Source organism: Ranitomeya imitator, chromosome 3 (genome assembly GCF_032444005.1).
Source record: "Ranitomeya imitator isolate aRanImi1 chromosome 3, aRanImi1.pri, whole genome shotgun sequence".
Taxonomy (NCBI): domain Eukaryota; kingdom Metazoa; phylum Chordata; class Amphibia; order Anura; family Dendrobatidae; genus Ranitomeya; species Ranitomeya imitator.
The window spans coordinates 809,125,113-809,143,255 of record NC_091284.1 but is presented as its reverse complement, the minus strand read 5'-3'; the positions used below and the strand labels follow the sequence as shown (position 1 = coordinate 809,143,255).

The 18,143-nt window shown below is 43.2% G+C and overlaps 1 protein-coding gene across 1 annotated transcript in view; it reads right to left on the bottom strand.

The window, feature by feature from the left end:
• Window positions 1-1,302: 1,302 nt before the first annotated feature.
• Window positions 1,303-18,143, bottom strand: part of RAB38 (RAB38, member RAS oncogene family) — a 58,899-nt gene continuing 42,058 nt past the window's right edge. Inside the window, exon 3 of the mRNA XM_069759271.1 lies at window positions 1,303-1,528. Coding sequence (XP_069615372.1) covers window positions 1,376-1,528 — 153 coding nt within the window. The 3' untranslated portion in view covers window positions 1,303-1,375. The remainder of the gene's footprint in view (window positions 1,529-18,143) is intronic.

Below are 18,143 nucleotides of genomic sequence, written 5' to 3'. Positions count from 1 at the left end.
GTTTCCAGCTGAGAAACTCATGCTTTTTGACCTCCTGTGTGAACATAGCCCAACATCATCCTCTTCTTTTGTCCAATTTTGTGTCATACTGCATTTGAAACAGTGAAAATATATTAATGGGAATCTGTCAGCAGGTTTTTGCTATGTAATCCGAGAGCAGCACGATGTAGGGACACTGATGTTGGTGATGCGTCACTTATTAGGCTGGGTTTGGCTGTTTCAATACAATTATTGTTTGTTCAGCAGGAGATTATTACTACAGGACAAGATGTACTCTGTGCCATACCGCATCTGTCGTATATTGGTTTCTCGGCAGCGCAGGTTTTATATCCACATTCATCTCCAAATTTGCTCACAGCTCCACAACTGAGCAGTTCTGGTCACTGCCAACAGCAGGTACAACTGATCAGCGGGGGTGATAGGTGTCGCACCCACATCCATCAGACATTGATGACGCCCTGCTGTTGTCTTCGGTCTGGGGAGACCGATTTTGAACTTTGGTATTTTTTGGGGTGTTCAAGATGCGGTTCTGAAACTTGTGGTTGATTGACTTAAATGATAATGGGTCGGTCGGCCACGGGTTTCAGAGCCGCATCTTGAATATTTTAAAGAATATTGAAGTTCAAGGTCGGTCGTTTTTGACCGAAGACAACAGCAGGGTTTTTAAAGGGTTATTCACTACTTCCATTTTCAGGAGCTGCTCACGATTGCCGAGGGATCTGGCCAACTTCAGAGACGCGCTTGCAAGCTCTATAAAAAAAAGAGCTTGTAAGCGCTACGTTACTTGCCTAAAAAATAAACTACCTCTGCTAGAGTACAGAGGAGGCCGGTAACTTAGTAAATGGACAGTAAACTATAAAATTAAAAATTCCTATTTTTGAGAAGAGTGAAAATTTTACCGAATAGGTAAATTGCAGAGTTGATTTTTTTTTTTTTTACAATTTTTCCCATTTTGGAAGACTAGACAATCCCTTTAAGTATGAATAAGTGCTTTTTGTTACAGATGCGTGATAATACCCCGCGTAAATAACTTTAATCATACAGTGCAATACCTCATTTCACCCTGTAGATGGCGCTTGAACCATTTTCTGTTTCGTTTTTGGACTTTGTTAATCAACCCTTACTATAAAGTTTATTAAGTCCCTGAGCCTTTTTTTTTTGGGGATTCCGACGTGTAAACATAAAACTCTTACAGACTGGCGTTCGGCGTCTTGAGAAATGACAAGAGGCGACCTTGCTACGTGGCGTAACATTCCCTACGAGAAATGAGTCATCAGAAGGATTAGTTTCGGCCACCGCAACGCGCTTTGTCGGATTTTATTTAACAACGGAGCAAAAAGCAACAAAAAAAAAGATCAAATAATAATAATACAAATTAGAACTTAAAGCAAGCAGAACAGCTAGCTATTTTGGAGGAATTCATCTGCGGTTTTATGACATCCGGCTCCACGGATTGCATTAGGTCGCTTTCGCTGGCGATAATGTGCTTCACCAGACACCGCGAGGCCTCGTCAATGTTTATGTTTTCCTGCAAAAACAAAAACAAAAAAATTAATAAAAAAAAAAAAAAAAAATTAAGATATATTTCCAAATATTGACAGGTTTGAAAAAGAATAATCATTATTAAGGTATTGGAACATAAAATATTAAAAGCACGTTCTCGAGAGTAGAGCGGAGGTTGTCATTCAAAAAAATTATTTTTTGAGGCACTATATAGCAGTAATAGATATGGTATAAAATCACTTTAATTATGCAGCACTGTATGACACTATTATTATTGGGCACTATACTGCGCTGTTACTTCAGTTCGCATTTTCCTATTTGCAGTATATGGCACTAGTTATTGGACATGGTGTGTCGGTATTGCTTGTATTCTGCCGTTTATTTGCAATATGTTACAATATATTTTGCACTGACATTTTCCTCTTTTTACAATAAGGTATTGTCGCATTTGGGCGAGCAGGGCATTATTTTTACACACTGTATACAGCGGTATTATCAGGCACTGTATTATATGTTCAGTTATTATTGGGAGCATTATTATTGTAATTGTGTGGTTGTGATATTAGTGGGCAATGTTTTACACATTTATTGTTTGGTACTGTTTGGCGCTAATACTAGTGGGCACCGTATAGAAATGATATTAGTGGGCATCGTATAAAAGTGATATTAGTGGGCACCATACAGAAGTGATATTAGTGGGCACCATATAAAAGTCATATTAGTGGGCACCGTATAAAAATGATATTAGTGGGCACCATATAGTAGTGATATTAGTGGGCACCGTATAGAAGTCATATTAGTGGGCACCATATAGAAGTGATATTAATGGCCATCGTATAGAAATTATTAGTGGGCACCATATAGAAGTGATATTAATGGGCACCATATAGAAGTAACAATAGTGGGCACCATATAGAAGTGAAGTTAATGGGCACCGTATAGAAGTGATATTAGTGGGCACCGTATAGAAGTGATATTAGTGAGCACCGTATAGAAGTGATATTAGTTGGCACTGTATAGAAGTGATGTTAGTGGGCACAGTATAGAAATTACATTATTGGGCACCGTATAGATGTGATATTAGTGGTAAACGCATTTTACTGTTATTATTGGGGACTGCATGGCAGTGGTATTTTTGGGAACTGTATTACATTGTTATTGGGCAATGTATGGCACTGGTATTACTGTATAGAAGTGATATTAGTGGGCACCGTATAGAAATTATATTAGTGGGCACTGTATAGAAGTGATATTAGTGGGCACTGTATAGAAATTATATTAGTGGGCACTGTATAGCAGTGATATTAGTGGGCACCGTATAGAAGTGATGTTAGTGGGCACCGTATAGAAGTGATATTAGTGGGCACCGTATAGAAGTGATGTTAGTGGGCACCATATAGAAGTAATATTAGTGGGCACCATATAGAAGTGATATTAGTGGGCACCGTATAGAAGTGATATTAGTGGGCACCGTATAGAAATGATATTAGTGGGCACCATATAGCAGTGATATTAGTGGGCACTGTATAGAAGTGATGTTAGTGGGCACCATATAGAGGTGATATTAGTGGGCACTGTATAGCAGTGATATTAGTGGGCACCATATAGAAGTGATGTTAGTGGGCACTGTATAGAAGTGATGTTAGTGGGCACCGTATAGAAGTGATGTTAGTGGGCACCGTATAGAAGTGATATTTGTGGGCACTGTATAGCAGTGATATTAGTGGGCACTGTATAGAAGTGATATTAGTGGGCACTGTATAGCAGTGATATTAGTGGGCACTGTATAGAAGTGATATTAGTGGGCACTGTATAGCAGTGATATTAGTGGGCACTGTATAGAAGTGATATTAGTGGGCACCTTATAGAAATGATATTAGTGGGCACTGTATAGAAGTGATATTAGTGGGCACCGTATAGAAGTGATATTTGTGGGCACCGTATAGAAATGATATTAGTGGGCACTGTATAGCATTGATATTAGTGGGCACTGTATAGAAGTGATATTAGTGGCCACTGTATAGCAGTGATATTAGTGGGTACTGTATAGAAGTGATGTTAGTGGGCACCGTATAGAAATGATATTAGTGGGCACTGTATAGAAGTGATATTAGTGGGCACCGTATAGAAATTATATTAGTGGGCACCGTATAGAAGCAATATTAATGGGCACCATATAGAAGTAACAATAGTGGGCACCATATAGAAGTGAAGTTAGTGGGCACCGTATAGAAGTGATATTAGTGGGCACTGTATAGAAATTATATTAGTGGGCACTGTATAGAAGTGATATTAGTGGGCACCGTATAGAAATTATATTAGTGGGCACCGTATAGAAGTGATATTAATGGGCACCATATAGAAGTAACAATAGTGGGCACCATATAGAAGTGAAGTTAGTGGGCACCGTATAGAAGTGATATTAGTGGGCACAGTATAGAAGTGATATTAGTGGGCACCATATAGAAGTGATATTAGTGGGCACCATATAGAAGTGATATTAGTGGGCACCGTATAGAAGTGATATAAGTGGGCACCGTATAGAAGTGATATTAGTGGGCACTGGGCACCGTATAGAAGTGATATTAGTGGGCACCGTATAGAAGTGATATTAGTGGGCACTGAGCACCGTATAGAAGTGATATTAGTGGGCACCGTATAGAAGTGATATTAGTGGGCACAGTATAGAAGTGATATTAGTGGGCACCGTATAGAAGTGATATTAGTGGGTACCATATAGAAGTGATATTAGTGGGCACCGTATAGAAGTGATATAAGTGGGCACCGTATAGAAGTGATATTAGTGGGCACTGGGCACCGTATAGAAGTGATATTAGTGGGCACCGTATAGAAGTGATATTAGTGGGCACTGAGCACCGTATAGAAGTGATATTAGTGGGCACCGTATAGAAGTGATATTAGTGGGCACTGGGCACCGTATAGAAGTGATATTAGTGGGCACCGTATAGCAGTGATATTAGAGTCCACTTTGGGTACAGATATTTCGTTTCTATCCTTTACCAGAATCTTAATACCTGTTCTGAAATACAGATGACACTTAGTAGAGCGGTTTTTGTAAAAGACGCGGAGCTGAATGGATCGGTTGGAGTTTGTAATTTGCCAAAACTCATCAACGTTACCTAGGTCTGCATGCAAATTTACTACATCATCTATGGCTTTACATAGGACTGCGTCTAACCATAGTACATGATGCAAGAGAAATTCGACTGCATATAGCCCATGTCCTGGGCTCCATGAACATCACCGGAGGTGCTCTGAGGCCGGGTTCCCAGATTCCCCAGCTCTGTAATATATCATTTTAAGAGCGCTGTGAAAATCGAATTAATGCAACGAGCCAATCAGAAGCCGGCGCTTCACAGCGTGTTACGGGAGATTAGGAATGCGCAGCTGAAAATTGTTCTGGCTCCCGAAATATCACAAGGGTTTAGGTAGACCTCAGAGGTTAGCGTGGGGATGTCTATGTTCCCGGTGCGAGGTCCCTGATCTGGTGCAGGTGTTCGGCATGAGCCGATGTGGCTTCCTGTCTTCTGCAATCATCTACATCTCATGTATCTTCTGCTCTAGTCACACCTGAAGGATGTTATTCTGGATTATCTCAATGAGAATAACTGTTTAACTCCATATCAGCATGGGTTTATGAGAAATCGCTCCTGTCAAACCAATCTAATCAGTTTTTATGAAGAGGTAAGCTATAGGCTGGACCACGGTGAGTCATTGGACGTGGTATATCTCGATTTTTCCAAAGCGTTTGATACCGTGCCGCACAAGAGGTTGGTACACAAAATGAGAATGCTTGGTCTGGGGGAAAATGTGTGTAAATGGGTTAGTAACTGGCTTAGTGATAGAAAGCAGAGGGTGGTTATAAATGGCATAGTCTCTAACTGGGTCGCTGTGACCAGTGGGGTACCGCAGGGGTCAGTATTGGGACCTGTTCTCTTCAACATATTCATTAATGATCTGGTAGAAGGTTTACACAGTAAAATATCGATATTTGCAGATGATACAAAACTATGTAAAACCGTTAATACAAGAGAAGATAGTATTCTGCTACAGATGGATCTGGATAAGTTGGAAACTTGGGCTGAAAGGTGGCAGATGAGGTTTAACAATGATAAATGTAAGGTTATACACATGGGAAGAAGGAATCAATATCACCATTACACACTGAACGGGAAACCACTGGGTAAATCTGACAGGGAGAAGGACTTGGGGATCCTAGTTAATGATAAACTTACCTGGAGCAGCCAGTGCCAGGCAGCAGCTGCCAAGGCAAACAGGATCATGGGGTGCATTAAAAGAGGTCTGGATACACATGATGAGAGCATTATACTGCCTCTGTACAAATCCCTAGTTAGACCGCACATGGAGTACTGTGTCCAGTTTTGGGCACCGGTGCTCAGGAAGGATATAATGGAACTAGAGAGAGTACAAAGGAGGGCAACAAAATTAATAAAGGGGATGGGAGAACTACAATACCCAGATAGATTAGCGAAATTAGGATTATTTAGTCTAGAAAAAAGACGACTGAGGGGCGATCTAATAACCATGTATAAGTATATAAGGGGACAATACAAATATCTCGCTGAGGATCTGTTTATACCAAGGAAGGTGACGGGCACAAGGGGGCATTCTTTGCGTCTGGAGGAGAGAAGGTTTTTCCACCAACATAGAAGAGGATTCTTTACTGTTAGGGCAGTGAGAATCTGGAATTGCTTGCCTGAGGAGGTGGTGATGGCGAACTCAGTCGAGGGGTTCAAGAGAGGCCTGGATGTCTTCCTGGAGCAGAACAATATTGTATCATACAATTATTAGGTTCTGTAGAAGGACGTAGATCTGGGGATTTATTATGATGGAATATAGGCTGAACTGGATGGACAAATGTCTTTTTTCGGCCTTACTAACTATGTTACTATGTTACTATGTTACCTAAAGCTGCATTCAGAATTATACGAGATGTTTCTGGAAATCTATTCGAATCGATGGGCTGCATTTTGCTTCGTTGCATTGCGGGAGATGCGGCTCCTGTCGATATTACACTGTTATATACAGTTTACATCTCCCACAATGCATCACAACATTGTATTTCCTGTGAAGGCATTTCTTGTTAACCTACAGGCAGTAGAAGAGGAGGCGATTGGAAGGGAGGATCACATGACTGCAGTATCAGACTACTCAGGGTCTGTTTGTAGTCTGTAACCATGGAGACACATTGATCTGCCTAGGAGCTGTATAGACAAAACAGTAGGAGATTTCAACCTAGTGCCAAATGTGTATTTAATGTACCAGAGGATACCCGGGTATCTGCTATGGCCGGTGGCATATTGTGAAGCTGATTTGTGCCACTGTAAACTATTCAGCATGACCCACAAATATCATTGGTCTTTAATTTTATTGACCCCCGAGGCTATAAGGTTCGGGAGCAACACAACCCCTGCATCCATTATTGTCATGCCTCTGATTATCAGGCTCCTCGGGGGAGGGTCCAGCCCTGAACAGTAATCTCTCCGTTCCTATTGGGCAGGGAGAACAGCTCAATTATAAGTAAGTATTGGGGTCATCGAATGGGAAAAATTCTACTTTCTTCTGCCTGGGTAGCAGAATGAACACCATAATAGAGGACACATTATGATTTTTTATTTAATTTTTTTTTTTTAAATGTTGCCAAATTTCTCACAAATCCACTCCAGTCCCCTTCCCTGATGTATTTTGGAGTATGCCAAATTTTTGGCGCAAATTGTGCAACTTTTTGGAGTTGAAGTGTGACTTTAAAGCAGGTGAAAAAAAAGTCAATTTTCGACTTTCGACAAATTCATGAATCGAGTGCGCCATTTTGATGAATTTGGCACCAAAAATAGAAACAAATAACAAAAAGCTAAATAGAAAAGGGACTTTAAAAAAAAATATAAGCAATGAATTGGGGCTGTAATAATGACGGGAATTAGATCTCATGGGAATTATTCAATTTTGCTAGGACAATCTCTTCACCTGAGCTGAAAAGGGGAGAGTTTTATGAAAATCGAGCCTCGACGTGACAGTTTTCGGCACATTCTTGGGCTTTAAACTTACACCTTTGGGAGTTCTGTGCCATCTGTTGAACCAGAAATACTTCCGTCACCTCGTTACATTAGCGCCTGGAACAATAGCGAGGATTTTTATAGCAACCATTGTTTTCAGGCTTTCTTCTGATGAATCCCGCTCGCTGGTAAATAACTGTTGTAATTCACGGCTAAATTTACAGTACATTGTAATCAGCGGCTGAATGTGAAATCAATAGCCCCGAGCTTCATAAATGCTGGGCCTATTTATTGGTAGACTACTGCGAGCAGAAACATGAACACCGGCTCCACGGACGAGAGGCTGCGAATAAAGGACGCTAATACTAGTCCAATGCTGGAATGTAAGAGGGGGCATTATTGTATAGCACATATAGTCACTCTAAGTGACTGCAGACTTGTGAAACCTCAAAGCGCACAGTGCATGCTGTCAGGATTCTCCTGTGCTGGCGGAATTGTGACCATAAGTATGAATACAAATTTCAAAAAACTGACCGTCACATCCAAACATAGACTAAGTGTGAACAGGGGCTGAACCTAGAGTCGCCAACTCATACACAGTCAAATAAATAAGGCAGCACACTGCGGTGCTAAAACATGCAAACATGAAAATTGAACTGCATTACTGCACTAGAAATATGAAAAAATTAGAGCGTTTAGCGCATAAATGGGCCAATTCATGTGTACCTGGTAGCCACATTAGGGCATCTCTCGTATACCAGGTCCTAAACTTTCCTTTCCTCGCTGAGAATAAACATCTACATCTGAATGGGTACCTGTGAAACCTCTTCTTAGACTAAATTTCTCTCTCTCTGTGGAGGGGTAATGGACCTGCTGTGATTAAAACACCTGTGGCTAAGAGGCGGAGTGCTCAGTCAGAAGGCTAATGAATACAAATTTCAAAAAACTGACCAAAAAGGGGACTTGAAGCTGCGATCGTCCCATCACCTGTGCTACACATAGCAGGGCTTCAGCACTGCTATATATAGCAGAAATCCCTATCCCTTATGAACGCCGGCCACAAGCCAGCGTTCACAGGAGTATCATAATGACAGCCACGGGGGTCTTCTGCAGAGCCACAGCTGTCATGATAACCCAACGGTGCCCCACGATCACGTGACAGGGGTGCTCGAATGATCTTACATCCCGTTATCAGAGATTAGCAGCGAGATTTAACTGGTTAACAGCCGCAGGTGGATCTCTGATCCACCCATGGCTGTTAAAGGCACATGATAGCTGATTAAACCAGCCATCATCTGCACTACAAAAATAGCTACATTAAAAAATATTTTATATTTATTTTTTATTTTATATGTCTACTTAGAAGAAGGTTTTTTTTTGTCTCGTAGGTAGGCAGGTAAAGCCTCAAAAATGCAAATTTGACAGATGTTCATTTTTTTGTCAATTTGCTTAATTAATCCCTCGTTGATATTGTTTAAAGTGTTTCATCTTTTTAATTTTTTTATGAACTTTATTCATTTTTAGTCTTGTGATCTAAGCAATGTGTATCGGAGCAAAAGCATAAAATCACCCCATGGAGAATCGACGTCCGATGCTCAAGATCCATCTGACAAGGAGACGTTTGTGCTAATTCTATGTTTTTGTTGTGCATGATCTATAAGCAGAACCTTTAACACGGAACCCTCCTCCCCGATTCTGAGCGGAGCTGGTAATTGACTATTCCAGTTATTGGCGCTGAACTAATTGATGCCTAAAAATATGTTTGGAACTTTGTTAATACTAAATTAATTCAACCATGGAAACTAAAATAGTAAATTGGGCGGAAAATTTGGGACAAAGCAATTTTGTATGCAGTGAAAGGGGTCAGGGTAAGAGGGTGAAAAAGTTTCTGCTCATCAGAAATCAGTACGAGGGATAAAATAAAAACTCAAAAATTCAGGACAGATCCATATAGTCATAGTTTACTTTTATTTATTTTTTAATTATTATATCTGTAGTTGCGAGAAAAAGTAAGTGAACCCCTGGGAATGATCTATTATTTTGCATTGATTACTAAACTATGAACAAACTACTGTTTTATTGTTCTTGTCTTATATTGAGTCAAAATCCAAAAGAACATGGAGAAAAAGTAAGTGAACCTGTGTTCGTTGTTGCCATTTCTAGGGAAAATAGCAATGCTTGTCTTAAAGGGAATCTGTCAGTAGGATCGACCCTCCTAAGCCGTCTATATCGATATGTAGGTCATAAGAAGCTGAATAAAACGATACCTTAATATCTGTGATCCGATGTCTTATTCCAGAGAAATTCAAGTGTATCTTAATATGTAAATAATATGTAAATGAGCTGTTAAGATCTATGGGCCGGACAAAGATCTCCCTGAGACTCCACCTCCAGAGCTTATTTTAAATGAAAAGGGGAGTTAACAGTGTGAGACATTTAATGACTGACAGTTCTTTCTCCTGATCTACAGTTGTGCTCAAAAGTTTACATACCCCGTCAGAATTTTTGCTTTCTTGGCCTTTTTTTCAGAGAATATGAATGATAACACCAACATTTTTTCTCCACTCATGGTTAGTGGTTGGGCGAAGCCATTTATTGTCAAACTACTGTGTTTTCTCTTGTTAAATCATAATGACCTTGGATGTTTTGGGTTGTCATTATGATGGGGAAGATGATGATTATACCGGGAAGGGACCCAGCATGGGGGTCATTATTCATCACTAGACTGTGGCCCGATTCTAACGCATCGAGTATTCTAGAATATGCATGTCCCCGTAGTATATGGACAATGATGATTCCAGAATTCGCGGCAGACTGTGTCCGTCGCTGATTGATCGAGGCAACCTTTATGACATCATCTGTTGTGAATTCTGTGGCTGAATTCACTCCTGTGGTCACAAGTGTTACTGCAGCTTCTGAGCTTCCTTCCTCAGGTGTTCTGGTGAGCTCGTTAACTGCTTCGTTACTTAACTCCGCCTGATGCTGCTATCCCTGCTCCTTGTCAATGTTCCAGTGTTGGATCTGAGCTTCTCCTGATTGTTCCTGTGACCTGCTGCTCTGTATAGCTAAGTGCTTTTTTGCTATTTTGTTGCTTTTTTTCTGTCCAGCTTGTCTTTTGTTTTGCTGGTAGCTCTGAGAAGCAAAGGGTGTACCGCCGTGCCGTTAGTTCGGCACGGTGGGTCTTTTTTGCCCCCTTTGCGTGGTTTTTGCTTTAGGGTTTTTTGTAGACTGCAAAGTTCGCTTTACTATCCTCGCTCTGTCTAAGATTATCGGGCCCCACTTTGCTGAATCTATTTCATCCCTACGTTTTGTCTTTTCATCTTACTCACAGTCATTATATGTGGGGGGCTGCCTTTTCCTTTGGGGTATTTCTCTGGGGGCAAGTCAGGCCTATTTTTCTATCTTCAGGCTAGCTAGTTTCTTAGGCTGTGCCGAGTTGCATAGGTAGTTGCTAGGCGCAATCCACAGCCGCTATTAGTTGTGTTTAGGATAGGATCAGGTGTGCAGTCTACAGAGTTTCCACGTCTCAGAGCTCGTTCTTTTGTTTTTTGGTATTTGTCAGATCACTGTGTGCGCTCGGATCGCTAGGCACACTGTGTCTCTGGATTGCCTTCATTACACCTTTCATTAGCAGACATAACAGTACAAGGAGCCAAACTAATGATTCTCAATAGAGGGAAAGAAAAAGTTCTGACACCATTTTTTTTTTCTCTGCTCTGTGTTCACTTTTTTTTTTTCCCCTAGACATTTGGGTGATTCTGGACACAGGTGTGGACATGGATATTCAGAGTCTGTGCTCTTCAATGGATAATCTCGTTATAAATGTACAAAAGATTCAAGATACTATTGATCAGAAATCTATGTTAGAACCAAGAATTCCTATTCCTGATTTGTTTTTTGGAGATAGAACTAAGTTTCTAAGTTTCAAAAATAATTGTAAGCTATTTCTGGCCTTGAAACCTCATTCTTCTGGTAATCCTATTCAACAGGTTTTGATTATTATTTCTTTTTTGCGCGGCGACCCTCAAGACTGGGCATTTTCTCTTGCGCCAGGAGACCCTGCATTGAGTAGTGTCGATGCGTTTTTCCTGGCGCTCGGATTACTGTACGATGAGCCTAATTCAGTGGATCAGGCTGAGAAAAATTTGCTGGCTTTGTGCCAGGGTCAGGATGATATAGAAGTATATTGTCAGAAATTTAGGAAATGGTCAGTACTCACTCAGTGGAATGAATCTGCGCTGGCAGCTTTGTTCAGAAAGGGTCTCTCTGAGGCTCTTAAGGATGTCATGGTGGGATTTCCTATGCCTGCTGGTTTGAATGAGTCTTTGTCTTTGGCCATTCAGATCGGTCGACGCCGGCGCGAGCGTAAATCTGTGCACCATTTGGCGGTATTGCCTGAGGTTAAACCTGAGCCTATGCAGTGCAATAGGACTATGACCAGAGTTGAACGGCAAGAATACAGACGTCTGAATGGGCTGTGTTTCTACTGTGGTGATTCCACTCATGCTATTTCTGATTGTCCTAAGCGCACTAAGCGGTCCGCTAGGTCTGCCGTCATTGGTACTGTACAGTCCAAATTCCTTCTGTCCATTACCCTGATATGCTCTTTGTCGTCGTTTTCTGTCATGGCGTTTGTGGATTCAGGCGCTGCCCTGAATCTGATGGATTTGGATTATGCTAAACGTTGTGGGTTTTTCTTGGAGCCTTTGCGGTGTCCTATTCCATTGAGAGGAATTGATGCTACACCTTTGGCCAAGAATAAACCTCAGTACTGGGCCCAGCTGACCATGTGCATGGCTCCTGCACATCAGGAAGTTATTCGCTTTCTGGTGTTGCATAATCTGCATGATGTGGTCGTGTTGGGGTTGCCATGGCTACAAACCCATAATCCAGTATTGGATTGGAATTCCATGTCGGTGTCCAGCTGGGGTTGTCAGGGGGTACATGGTGATGTTCCATTTTTGTCGATTTCGTCATCCACCCCTTCTGAGGTCCCAGAGTTCTTGTCTGATTATCAGGATGTATTTGAAGAGCCCAAGTCCGATGCCCTACCTCCGCATAGGGATTGTGATTGTGCTATCAATTTGATTCCTGGTAGTAAATTCCCTAAAGGTCGATTATTTAATTTATCCGTGCCCGAACACGCCGCTATGCGCAGTTATGTGAAGGAATCCCTGGAGAAGGGACATATTCGCCCATCATCATCACCACTGGGAGCAGGGTTCTTCTTTGTAGCCAAGAAGGATGGTTCGCTGAGACCGTGTATTGATTACCGCCTTCTTAATAAGATCACTGTTAAATTTCAGTATCCCTTGCCATTGTTATCTGACTTGTTTGCTCGGATTAAGGGGGCTAGTTGGTTCACTAAGATAGATCTTCGTGGTGCGTATAATCTGGTGAGAATCAGGCAAGGAGATGAATGGAAAACTGCATTCAATACGCCCGAGGGTCATTTTGAGTATCTAGTGATGCCGTTCGGACTTGCCAATGCTCCATCTGTGTTTCAGTCTTTTATGCATGACATCTTTCGTGAGTATCTGGATAAATTCCTGATTGTTTACTTGGATGACATTTTGATCTTCTCAGATGATTGGGAGTCTCATGTGAAGCAGGTCAGAATGGTTTTTCAGGTCCTGCGTGCTAATTCTTTGTTTGTGAAGGGATCAAAGTGTCTCTTCAGTGTGCAGAAAGTTTCATTTTTGGGGTTCATCTTTACCCCTTCTACTATCGAGATGGATCCAGTTAAGGTCCAAGCCATCCAGGATTGGATTCAGCCAACATCTCTGAAAAGTCTGCAAAAGTTCCTGGGCTTTGCTAATTTTTATCGTCGCTTCATCTGTAATTTTTCTAGCATTGCCAAACCATTGACCGATTTGACCAAGAAGGGTGCTGATTTGGTTAATTGGTCTTCTGCTGCTGTGGAAGCTTTTCAGGAGTTAAAGCGTCGTTTTTCTTCTGCCCCTGTGTTGTGTCAGCCAGATGTTTCTCTTCCGTTCCAGGTCGAGGTTGATGCTTCTGAGATTGGAGCAGGGGCGGTTTTGTCACAGAGAGGTTCTGATTGCTCAGTGATGAAACCATGTGCTTTCTTTTCCAGGAAGTTTTCGCCCGCTGAGCGTAATTATGATGTGGGCAACCGAGAGTTGCTGGCCATGAAGTGGGCATTCGAGGAATGGCGACATTGGCTTGAAGGAGTCAAGCATCGCGTGGTGGTATTGACTGATCATAAGAACTTGACTTATCTCGAGTCTGCCAAGCGCTTGAATCCTAGACAGGCCCGTTAGTCGTTATTTTTTGCCCGCTTCGACTTTGTGATTTCGTACCTTCCGGGCTCTAAAAATGTGAAGGCGGATGCTCTGTCTAGGAGTTTTGTGCCCGACTCTCCGGGTTTATCTGAGCCAGCGGGTATCCTCAAGGAAGGAGTCATTGTGTCTGCCATCTCCCCTGATTTGCGGCGGGTGCTGCAAAAATTTCAGGCGAATAAACCTGATCGTTGTCCAGCGGAGAAACTGTTCGTCCCTGATAGGTGGACTAATAAACTTATCTCTGAACTTCATTGTTCGGTGTTGGCTGGTCATCCTGGAATCTTTGGTACCAGAGAGTTAGTGGCTAGATCCTTCTGGTGGCCATCTCTGTCACGGGATGTACGTACTTTTGTGCAGTCCTGTGGGATTTGTGCTAGGGCTAAGCCCTGCTGTTCTCGTGCCAGTGGGTTGCTTTTGCCCTTGCCGGTCCCAAAGAGGCCTTGGACACATATTTCGATGGATTTCATTTCTGACCTTCCCGTTTCTCAAAAGATGTCAGTCATTTGGGTGGTCTGTGATCGCTTTTCTAAAATGGTCCATCTGGTGCCCTTGGCTAAATTGCCTTCCTCCTCTGATTTGGTGCCTTTGTTCTTTCAGCATGTGGTTCGGTTGCATGGCATTCCTGAGAATATTGTTTCTGACAGAGGTTCCCAGTTTGTTTCAAGGTTTTGGCGAGCCTTTTGTGGTAGGATGGGCATTGACCTATCCTTTTCCTCGGCTTTCCATCCTCAGACTAATGGCCAGACCGAACGAACCAATCAGACCTTGGAAACATATCTGAGATGTTTTGTTTCTGCTGACCAGGATGATTGGGTGTCCTTTTTGCCGTTGGCTGAGTTCGCCCTTAATAATCGGGCCAGGTCGGCTACCTTGGTTTCTCCATTTTTTTGCAATTCTGGGTTCCATCCTCGTTTCTCTTCAGGACAGGTTGAGTCTTCGGACTGTCCTGGTGTGGATTCTGTGGTGGACACGTTGCAGCAGATCTGGACTCAGGTAGTGGACAATTTGACCTTGTCCCAGGAAAAGGCTCAACTTTTCGCTAATCGCAGACGCCGTGTGGGTCCCCGACTTCGTGTTGGGGATCTGGTTTGGTTATCTTCTCGTCATATTCCTATGAAGGTTTCCTCTCCTAAATTTAAACCTCGTTTTATTGGTCCGTATAGGATTTCTGAGGTTCTCAATCCTGTGTCTTTTCGTTTGACCCTCCCAGACTCCTTTTCCATACATAATGTATTCCATAGGTCGTTGTTGCGGAGATACGTGGCACCTATGGTTCCATCTGTTGAGCCTCCTGCCCCGGTTTTGGTGGAGGGGGAATTGGAGTATATTGTGGAGAAGATTTTGGATTCTCGTGTTTCTAGACGGAAACTCCAGTATCTGGTTAAATGGAAGGGTTATGCTCAGGAAGATAATTCCTGGGTTTTTGCCTCTGATGTTCATGCTCCCGATCTTGTTCGTGCCTTTCATGCGGCTCATCCTGGTCGGCCTGGGGGCTCTGGTGAGGGTTCGGTGACCCCTCCTCAAGGGGGGGGTACTGTTGTGAATTCTGTGGCTGAATTCACTCCTGTGGTCACAAGTGTTACTGCAGCTTCTGAGCTTCCTTCCTCAGGTGTTCTGGTGAGCTCGTTAACTGCTTCGTTACTTAACTCCGCCTGATGCTGCTATCCCTGCTCCTTGTCAATGTTCCAGTGTTGGATCTGAGCTTCTCCTGATTGTTCCTGTGACCTGCTGCTCTGTATAGCTAAGTGCTTTTTTGCTATTTTGTTGCTTTTTTTCTGTCCAGCTTGTCTTTTGTTTTGCTGGTAGCTCTGAGAAGCAAAGGGTGTACCGCCGTGCCGTTAGTTCGGCACGGTGGGTCTTTTTTGCCCCCTTTGCGTGGTTTTTGCTTTAGGGTTTTTTGTAGACTGCAAAGTTCGCTTTACTATCCTCGCTCTGTCTAAGATTATCGGGCCCCACTTTGCTGAATCTATTTCATCCCTACGTTTTGTCTTTTCATCTTACTCACAGTCATTATATGTGGGGGGCTGCCTTTTCCTTTGGGGTATTTCTCTGGGGGCAAGTCAGGCCTATTTTTCTATCTTCAGGCTAGCTAGTTTCTTAGGCTGTGCCAAGTTGCATAGGTAGTTGCTAGGCGCAATCCACAGCCGCTATTAGTTGTGTTTAGGATAGGATCAGGTGTGCAGTCTACAGAGTTTCCACGTCTCAGAGCTCGTTCTTTTGTTTTTTGGTATTTGTCAGATCACTGTGTGCGCTCGGATCGCTAGGCACACTGTGTCTCTGGATTGCCTTCATTACACCTTTCATTAGCAGACATAACAATCATCGTCGCCATGGCAACCATTATGACATCATCGTCGCTGTGCCCATGGCTGATTGGTCGAGGCCTGGCGGCCTCGACCAATCAGAGACGCGGGATGTCTACGTCCTTTATGACATCATCGTCGCTGTGCCCGTCTCTGATTGGTCGAGGCCGCCAGGATTTCTACGTCGATACTGTGCCCGTCGCTGATTGGTCGAGGCCTGGTGGCATCGACCAATCAGGGACGCAGGATTTCCAGGATAGACAGACAGAAAGACAGACAGACAGACGGAAAAACCCTTAGGCAATTATATATATAGATTATAACATAAAGGGGCCCAGGATGGAGGTCATTTTACAAGTCTGGGGTCAAGGATGGGGTTATTACACGAGAAAGAGATCCAGGATGGGGATCTTTGTAAAAGAAAGGGGTCCAGAATGGGTGTTATTGTACCAGAATTGGGTCCAGAGTGGCGGTCTTTATACCAGTATGGAATTCTGGATGGGGGATCATTATACAAGGAAGAAACCCGGATAGGGGTCATTATATAAGAACTAGATTGTGGCCCGATTCTAACGCATCGGGTATTCTAGAATATGCATGTCCCCATAGTATATGGACAATGATGATTCCAGAATTCGCGGCAGATTGTGCCCGTCGCTGATTGGTCGAGGCAACGTTTATGACATCATCGTTGCCATGGCAACCATTATGACATCATCGTCGCTGTGCCCGTTGTTGATTGGTCGAGGCAACCTTTATGACATCATCGTCGCCATGGCAACCATTATGACATCATCGTCGCTGTGCCCATCGCTGATTGGTCGAGGCAACCTTTATGACATCATCGTCGCCATGGCAACCATTATGACATCTATGTCAATACTGTGCCCGTCGCTGATTGGAATCAGAGACGCGGGATGTCAACGTCCTTTATGACATCATCGTCGCTGTGCCCGTCGCTGATTGGTCGAGGCCTGGCGGCCTCGTCCAATCAGAGACACGGGTTTCTACGTCGATACTGTGCCCGTCGCTGATTGGTCGAGGCCTGGCGGCCTCGACCAATCAGAGAGCCGGGATTTCCAGGACAGACAGACAGACAGAAAGACAGACGGAAAATCCCTTAGACAATTATATATATAGATGGGGTCCAGAATGGGGTCTACGATTGGGGTCATTATCAGTGACTCAGGATGGGAGTGATTATACCAGTATGCAATCCAGGCTTTCTACCAGGATAGGGGCCCAGGATGGGGTTCATTATACCAAAAAGAGGTTCAGAACAGGATGGGGATCATTAAACCAGGAAAGGGGTCTAGGATGGGGGTCATTTTGCAGAAAAGGTCCAGGATGGGGGTCATTATATAAGAATGGTGCCCAGGTTGGGCGACATTATACCAGGATGGGGGACTTTGTTACATAAAGGGGCCCAGGATGGAGGGAATTATACCAGGGAGGGGCTAGGATGGGGGACATTATACCAGAAAGGGGTCCAGAATGGGTGACATTACACCTGGATGTGGGACTTTGTTACATAAAGAGGCCCAGGATGGGGGGCATTATTACATGAAAGGGCCCAGGACAGATATAGGATCTAGAACATTACAAAGACCCTTACATCTGACCAACATGGAGGTGGGGGCTCAAATTCAAATTTTCCCTTGGGCCCATGGGACTCTAGTTACACCACTTTGGCTAAGGACCTTCCAAAACAAATACACTAGGGGTCATTAGGTGGTTATTTAAAGCATAACTACAGGGTGTTATTTTGGTATTGGAAAACCTCCTTAAACTTCAACTTTTGCTCTAATTGACCAAGGGTTTGTGGGGACCTCTGAATGGCCAGCCTGGCCTTTGCTTATAGCCCACGTATATGGGGCTCTTCAAGGAGACCAGCCCCCAAATTAAAACAGCTATGGAAAGTGGTCAATTCTGCAAGTTTTGTTTGATGCACGGTATGGTACAACGACTTAGACGATGGACGCAGCGCTGTTGCCTCCTGT